The sequence below is a fragment of the Apteryx rowi genome, unplaced genomic scaffold (assembly GCF_003343035.1).
Source record: "Apteryx rowi isolate R43461 unplaced genomic scaffold, aptRow1 scaffold_33, whole genome shotgun sequence".
In the NCBI taxonomy this organism is placed as follows: Eukaryota; Metazoa; Chordata; class Aves; order Apterygiformes; family Apterygidae; genus Apteryx; species Apteryx rowi.
Genome location: NW_020449752.1, coordinates 2,494,482 through 2,503,182, shown reverse-complemented (window position 1 = coordinate 2,503,182; position 8,701 = coordinate 2,494,482). Strand labels below are relative to the sequence as shown.

The following is an 8,701-nucleotide window of genomic DNA, read 5'->3' as shown; positions in this document are numbered from 1 at the left end:
AGCTGAAGGTGCCGAACCAAACCTGACCCCTTGAACATCTTCCAACCCTGCATATGACTTGTGAAGGCCATGCTCTCGGTTTGGTCATAAAGATAAGCAAATTCTCCGTTCATCCTTTTACAAGGGAGGTAAAGTATAATCCATATATAAACGGATGCAAGTAAGATCTAGATAAAGCCTTGCAGGACTCAAAGTTGACCTTTTGTACTCATTTGTGTCGTATTGCACGATTTTCTTCGGTTCAAGCTAACTGAACAGGTTAGCATAGCCCATACTTTGCAGTCTTTTACCCACAAAGTATTACAACATCTGTGTGACTCTGGGTTAGGCTATTAACCCCATTTTACAGGTGGGTGGGTGGCTGAAACTATGGCTCAGAACAACTCGGCCAAGAGGTCTGAAAGAAGAGGAAACCAAACCGTGCTTCCTCCATTCTTAAAAAGTTTATTACCAACAGATTGCTATGCCCTTCATTAATGCATCCTTGTACACAACCTGAAAGGGGGCCTGTTTGGAGCAATTTTACACCATTACTCTTGGAAACATGCCCTGTGGCCAGTTTTTCACCTTGCTTGGTGCTTAGCTAGCAATTGTGAGATATGTAGAAGAAGACATCTCTGATCCAGTAGCTAGAAAACTTGGTAAAAAATGTTTCAGCCATTAGTGCATGCACACTTGACCTACCTTCACCAGTTGTACTTTTATGATGTGTAGAAGACAAGGACCAACAATCTGATCTGCTCTGTAACCTCAGAGGCAGGGTACAAGCACTTGCTGACAAAGGGCAAGAAAACTCCTGTCAGCAACAGATCCGCATTGTAMTGGAAGTCATTCCTCATCCTGAAAGCTCACAACTGACACAGCTACTTGTGTATTTTTAGGTGCTTGGATCCAATATTCTTGGGCCAAATGAGAAATTAGGAGTTGGACCACGGTTCAAGTTTCAGGTCACTCCGATCTGTCACTAAAAATGAGCCCAAGGTTTACAGCTTGGCTCCTGGTAAAGAGGGGACCATTCGCAAAATTCAGACCCAAACTCTGCATTCAGTTTTCCAACACGCTGAATTTACTTTGGTTCTGTCTCTTAATTCCCATCGTCTTTTCTTTCTCTCCTTATTTACTTCTTAATTTCCATGCGTCTTAATTTCCTGCACTCTGAGACCTGCTGAGACTGGCCTCTGCCTACATGTGATTGCACACTATAGTCCTTTCCTCTTCAGCGAAAGGTCAGAAACGGAGGTTTAGTGTGCCAAGAAGAAAGGCAGCAGCAGACAGACAGAGAGCACTCATAAAGATCTGGCTGTGAGCCTCTCTGAGAAAATGTCAGGTTGGGGAGGCTATAATAGCTTTAATCTGCAGTACAAGGGGATTAAAAGACTCGTTCTCACAGGACAAAAAAGAAAGGAGGAGAGCGGAAGGAGCGGAACAAGGGGAAAAATGAAGGCTGCAAGGGGAGGAAAGGAGAAAGTTAAAGAGCTCAACTATAAAGAGCATCGGCATTTAAAGAGCTCCATCTTCTAGCGTAATAAATGTGAAGTGGCCTGCATGGAAAAGGGGCTTTAGCCAATGGCTTTGCTTTTGCTTTTTCACACTAAGCACACACACTTCAGCCTTCTTCAATCAAGGCAACTTGTTATGTTTGGCTTTGTTGATTTTCAGGGGCAAAGGAGTAGGAGGGGGAAACAGAAGGTTAATGAGGCTCTGCCAGATGCAACACTCAGGAGAAGCGGTAGGCATTATTTTTAAACAGTGGTTTATGGTCTTTGATCCTGACCCCTGCTGTCCCTCCTCCAGAATGTCCCTCAAACCCCCTTGTCCTTGAGGGCCATGGAGGAGCAAAGAGGCCTGGGAACAGGAAGGAAGTATGCTGAATTCTGGGACGCTCTCCTCAAGTACTGCTTGAGCAACCTTTTCAGCCGCTCAGCGAGGCCAGGAGATGAAGAGAGTGTAATTGAAAGGGTAAGGAAGGAAGGCGACTTTAAATACTTTTTAAAGAAGAAAAAAAAAAAGGGGGAAGAAAAAACCCAATGCACCAATTGCAGAGGATGTAAAGGCCAACGAGCCACCAACGTGGACAAGCAAACTGCACTCTAAAAAGGAAACCGGATGCTCAAAGCCAGCTTTTAGTATTGCTCATGTATCACAAGACACAGGGTTTCGGGAGGCTGGATGCTAACCAYTACTACCCCAGTAGATTAGCAGGGCCTGATGCTTAGAGGTTGGCACATATTTATGTTCGAACACTGCCAGTATTCCCCTTGAAGGCGTAAGGACTCTTCTCCCTGCCTACTTGTAAGCACATGCTTYAGTCTTCAACATCTTTGAAGAAATAGTAACACAGGAAGGTAAAAGAAGAAGCCAGGAATCACAAGTTTCCTCCCATTAACACATTCACCAGCACTCTGAGAAGAAAGTAGTGGGTTTCTAGCCAGTCCACTACGCGTTGAATAGGGTTGTAGCATTTGCTGTAATTATTTGTTACCCCCTTTCTCAGCTCAACAAGCTTACAAGTCAGGATAGATGCTCCGGGACACCATTAGGCACAGTCTAATGTCTAAGGCAGGTTCTCTCGACTATTTTAGCAGCTTAGCATAGCGTTAGGAGACTGGCTAGCCCTCTCTGCACAAGTTGCGCTCAGAGGAAAAAAAAAAAAAATTGTAACACAATAAGCAAGTTCCAGACAGGAATTAGAGTTTTGCATATCCAGTGGAGACAGGGGGCTGGAGTAGCATTAAGGTAGGAAGAAYACAATTACCTGAACTGGAATGTGGCCAGGATAATGGCATTAATTTATTTCAAGAAAGACAGAAGTGCCAAAACCTGGATTTTACATTTAAGTCCAAAATAYGGCAAATCACAGCATCCTGATTCTAATCTTCCAAAGCTTTGCTAGAAGGAAAGGTYTCCTGATGAGTTTCCGGCCCTACTGCCTACTGCCTGGGGCCATAACTAGAGAGCTCGCCCTCAGCCTCGCTCTGCTACGAGGCACGCATCAGAGARACAACGCCTGCCCGCACGGTACGGGCTAAACCCTGTCCCACTCCCCCAACTCGCCTGCAGGAGTAAAGCCACACTCAGYCACAACTACAGTCACAAGCAAGTTCTCTCAAGTGTACCCTAGTTCGATCTGGTATTAATTATCCACTGTTCTGCAGAGATAAATGCTTAATSCTCCGGCTGTTGACACTGGAAAGGGACCAATCTACCCTGGGGTGGATATTATAGAGGGGAACTTGGCTTCAGCTATGATCCCTGCATCATGTGCTATACAAATGTTCACTGGCTTGTAGGTAATGGATTTCATAGGGCATTCAGGATCTTCCTGTGGCAGAGCTAATCTAGAATAATACATGACCCAAGCATTCCCTGTATCAAGTTTTTCCTCCTCCATTTTTTTCCCAACATAATATTTCAACTTTCACATGGAATTTTTTCTTTTTGAGACATACTCTCCTGTTTCCTTATAGCTTACCAGCCTTCCTCCTGCAGGATTGATATCAAGGTGAACTTCCTACACAGCAGAGCTCAAGGAATGTGGAGATAGGTCTGCACGACCATGCATATCTGGGTGTCTTTCATATTTTCTTCCAGAAGCGTTCCAAACTGCTTCTCTGGTTCCCTGGTTCCATGCTCACTGGAAATCCTAAATCAAGAAGTTGGCTTATCAGGGAGAGAGAAGCAAGGCTGATGGCACCAGAGATGGGAGAACTGTCCCTCTCTCTGACCAAGTTGCAAGCCCGGGCTCTGAAGCTGCCTACCTTAACAGCTAACCCCCCCCCACTCCCCACCTGGACTGCAGTTGCTGTCACTCCTGCTATTGCCACCCGTGTGCTAGGGCAAACCACTGTCCCAGATTCACTGCCACCACCCTGCATCTTGGGACACCATTAACACCCGAGGAGATGACAACCTGCCCTTTAAGCTATTTCTGTCCTGCGCAGGCTGTGACCACCGCTAACCAGTGTCAGGTTTTCTAGCCAAAGGGCGGTACAAAAGTTGGCCGTTCCACACTACTGAAAGTTCCTGGATTCCACCATAAACACAGATTTTCCTCCAAGCACGACTGATAAAGGAGCCAACCCCCTACTTCCCACCCCGTCCTGGGCTTTTTTGCCTCTCCCCTGCTTGCTCTTTTCTTTGTACGGGCTGTCTGACAGGCCGTTTCTTGTCAAGGTTCAATTTTAAATCCAAACGCAGAATTATGTTTGAGATGGGGTATTATTGTACACAGTCAGAGCAGAAGTCACGAGTATTTTGGAGCACCAGTTTGTTCCCCGTTGACAACAAAACAGGTTCTCAGGACAGCACTGCTCTACACAAATTTGAATGGCAGGACCCACAAATAGCTGACACAGAGATTTGAATACAGGAAAGATGACAGGGAGTCAGCACAAGGTTACACTCTTTTTTCCTGAAAATTGAAAAACAAGCTCTGGCTCAGCAMAGGAACCATTATTTAGCTTATGGTGGTGTCCTGAAGCTCTGTAACACCATGCTCAGTGCTGCACACCCACATAAGCAGACCCTGCTCGCAGGGGGCTTAGACTCTAATTAGCCAATGCCAAGGAAAACTGAGGCAGAGAGAAATGAAATGCTTTCCTCCAAGCCAAACAGGCATTTGGTGATGGGCTGGAGGCAGATCGTGCATCTCCAATAGGACATACACCCAGGACCACGCTGGTCTCTGCTTCAATTCATTTTACACATTCAAGGGACTCACCCTTTCTAAAGAGCACCTGAACCATGTGCTGCTCTGTATCTAATACGACGTCAGAGATCTGCAAGGCTTTTTGTTGACAWATTATATCTGGCTGCTCTCACCAGCCTCCCTTTAGTAAGAGGCGGCTCAAGCCTTCTAAACAAATTCCTGCAGAAAAGGGAGCTTGCTGGGAGTATTAGAGACACAGAGTGAGTTAGTTTTTTTGTGGGCTCTGTTTGTTTTACCAAAGCAATGCTTTCAGTCATAGTCCAGAGGAAATAAACTTTCAGCCCACCTGAATGCAGAAGTTTGCCTTTGCCACTGTTGTGCTCAATTTAATCTGAAAATTCTAGCAGAGCAAAGAACTGACGTTAAGATAAAAAAAAAATTCTTAACTTCTTAATGGGTTTTATACTCCTTAACAACAAGATACAGAGAGGGGGTACTTGTTCCTATGCTGTTCCTGGGCAGCTTCTTCTCAGCTGTGAGAATAGCCTAAGATCTACGAAGGAGAGAACGGGAGCTTGAAGTCTAGCCAGTAAGAGCATGAGAAAGGGCTCCAGGAATCCTGGTTTCTGTTTTCCTTGCTCTAAGAAAAGAAAGGGGGTTCTGGAGATTAAAACAAAGATTTCTCAATCCAAACTGCTGGGGTCTGCTCCTGACTCTGCCGCTGACTTGAAGTGCATGCACTTCGTAAACTCACTTCATCTCTCCGCCCCAGCTCCTCCAACGTAAACACAGAAGAGATGCTGCTACTTTGCCACGTGAGCAAGTTCTGGAAGTTAATTCAAGCCTGCAAAACGCATGCTTCAAGGCCCTTGCACGAAAGGTGCAGAGGAGTACGCGCACAAAGTGGTTGTCTGGTACAACTGCAAATCATTGTCACAGCATTCCAGCTAAGTGCCGGCTCTCAAGCTATGCTCCTCGGAGCCCGCCAGCGGAAATCACAAATTATTTCCATCAGGAGGAATGAATATTGAGTCATTTGCGTAATGTCAGAGGTCAGGGTTAAAGGCAGGGATATTAGAGCCTTCCTGGAGAACGAGAAGCGGAAGCTCATCCTTCCAACGCCATATCCAGTGTCTGCAAGGCCTGGGTTAGACTTCTGACCTCATGTGGAGCGGGCAGTGCAGTCCATCTCTGAATGATCCTTCTCAGCAAACAGTTTTTTAATGATATTCCTAATCAATGACAGACTACAATCTCTGGCCTCCAAAACTATAAAGTCAATGAGGAAGCAATTGCAAGCAAGCACACCAAGAACATCTGGGAAGCCACCAATCACAATACAGGGCTTTGCTGTATTGTCCCTGGCTGATGGCTCCTTTTCCTCCTGCCTCTTCCACTCCTGTCAGGACAAGTGACGTAATAAATGTAAGTCACAGGAAAAAGAAAGAAAACAGGAGCCTGGTAGTAAAAGAGAGGGTAAATGGGGGCTCTACGTGGATGTTGGGCCTATGGACATATGGGAGCCCTACCTCCCAGGCTACTCCTTGGCCATTAGGGATTAGCCCCATATAAAACATTCTCCAGCGCTTTGCCTAATCTGCTCCTAAGCTACTCAACACACATGCTCTCCCCTTTTCCAAGCAGGAGGCAAGTCTACTCTCTCAGAAGAGTCATTGTTGAGAAATTGCTCTGATAATGAAAGTAAAGACTGCTTTGCTTCATTTCACTGGATTCTGCCTGGTCTTGGGATGTCCTTGGAGCTCCCTAAAAATATACTTGCTGGCAGTAATCTAATCCTTCCCAGTATTTACCACACATCTCACACAAACAACAGAAGCGTGAAGAAGCACACACACGTGTCCATTATTAAGCAGCTGCCTCTGGAAAGAGCAGAGCCTGTGCTCTCAATAGTAGGCATGCTGGAGGTACGCAGCCTTCTCTCCAAACACGCCRCTGAGTATCCAGCTCCAGCTCCACGGAACAGCAGGCTGTATGAACTGCACCATTTGGTACTGTAGCATCAAAACTAGCTATGATCCTGCGCACTTCTCTCTTGCTGGGTCTTCTAAAGTGCTTTCACCTGTAGCAAATGCCAGGAAGCAGTAAACAATAAAGTCCAGTGCTGGTCAGTTTGACGATCTGCACCCTGGAAGTAATACAAACAGATCTGTTGGTGCGTATTCTCCTTGTCCATCTGCTCTGCTACATATTTGACAGCTAGGCAATGTAAGCTTGCAAAACCACTGAAATCTTGGATGTTCTTGGATGTCAGACAGACATGCCATTCTGTACTGGATGGTGTGACCTTACAAGCTTTCTAGAGCACTCTGCACTCAACTGCTATAACAGTAGGCATAGCAAATGAAAACATGGTGAAATAGCAATCAACAGCAGAATTAAGGTGGTGCTTTCAAACCAGCTGTGGTGGTCCAGCCCACAGGCTGCCCATGAGATGTGTCCAATATTCCTCAAGGGCTCAGAGGTGTTCACTCCTCTCCAAGAGCTTGTTGTGACAAGTGCTTTTGCATGGAAGCCAATTTACTTGCTATGTGTCACGCATGAGCCAGTTCATTTTCTGCCATGCCTTCTGGGTGAGAGCCTCTGGGACTAAAACATGGCTCAGCAGGCAAAATACAGGGCAATCCTTAGGTCCACCTAAGCCACTGTTCCTCTTTAAGCCTGGGGATAGTCCTGTTTTTCAGACCAGTTTACCCTACTTGCCTCCTTCTATTTAGGCAGCCAAAAAATGCCAGAACACCACCACACTGGAGCAGTGGCAGGGGGAGGCAGCTCATCCGTGTCCCTAAGGCAGGACAGCAGCTTTGATTCCTGCATCCCTTTGGACTTGCCAGGTAGTTGGGCAGAGGGATGGATTCCTGACTGACTTGAGGCTATCATCGCATCATCATGCTCCATTTTTTCCTCGCTTTCCTTCTGGTAAAACAGAGGGAACAAGACAGGCACAGGGCAGGCTGCTTAGAGGAAGCAAGGACAGCATTTGGTCCTCTCTTCACCTGTCCTGGAGAAACATCTTCCAYGAAGATACTGTCATATCATATCTCTGTATGTCAGTGCCAGACAGAGCTTGAGGCCACAGCAGCAAAGCTTATGTGCCATCAACTTTTATCTGTTTGGGATGTTCAGACACATGGGACACAAAACGACATCCAAAGGAGGTTTGTGGCCAGCCCGCAGGTCCTTCTCAGACTGTCCAGCTCAGCAGAAGTCAGACATCTTCCATTCAGGCTCTCCATCATGTCAGCAATGGAACAGACACTATGGTAGAAAAATATCTCCAGCCACTGACACTGGCTTTAATCTATTGCACAGGCAAAACAGAGAAGCCTGGAAGAAGCCTCATTTAGCACTGGCTGGAGAAATGCTTTACAAGAAGCTCCCAGACGGGCTCAGCAAACGCTGAAAAGAGATCAATCATCCTACGCCTGTGGCTTCTGCTCTTCTTCACTGTTGGCTACACCAGCCCTGGTTAATGTGCTGACATGCCTGCTTTCTCCAGGCTGCTAGAGGCAGACGGTGCAACAGCTGTTGTCTCAAGCTCATCGCTGGAGTCCTTCAGAACCAAGAACTCCAGCAGAATGTCCAAGAGGCAGAAAACCAGGTGCCTGAAATGGAGAGAAGAGAAAGCTTAGGCTGGTCAGGGTGCAGCAGAGTTGGGAGATAGCTCTGGAAACACAGACGCCAAAGCTCAGGCAAGGAAGAAGTATTCTGACTGCCATCAGGGGATGGCCAGACAAAAGATCTCATACCCTAGAAAAAAATGTTTCACTGGATGGTTCAGGTTTTTTCCCCTCCAAACCAGTGGGTGTTTGAAGCTGCTGAGCAGCATAGCAGGTACAAATGCATTTGCTGGAGTGAGGTGGCACATGTATTTCTCTACAGTTAATCACAAAAATATTGCTTTCTGAAAACACAGCATTGGATAAGCAGATAACCACCCATCTACACACACATATATCTGAGTTCTTCTAAAAAAACAATGAGTCAAATCAGGATTTGGTTTTCGTTCCTCCTGTGACACCTACAGCCTCAGCA

General features: G+C 46.2%; 1 protein-coding gene across 1 annotated transcript in view; it reads right to left on the bottom strand.

Annotated features, from left to right (window-relative positions):
* Positions 1-2,015: 2,015 nt before the first annotated feature.
* Positions 2,016-8,701, bottom strand: part of SNX19 (sorting nexin 19) — a 29,442-nt gene continuing 22,756 nt past the window's right edge. Inside the window, exons 11-12 of the mRNA XM_026071766.1 lie at positions 5,403-8,271; positions 2,016-3,643 (exon numbers count right to left, since the gene is read on the bottom strand). Coding sequence (XP_025927551.1) covers positions 8,136-8,271 — 136 coding nt within the window. The 3' untranslated portion in view covers positions 2,016-3,643; positions 5,403-8,135. The remainder of the gene's footprint in view (positions 3,644-5,402; positions 8,272-8,701) is intronic.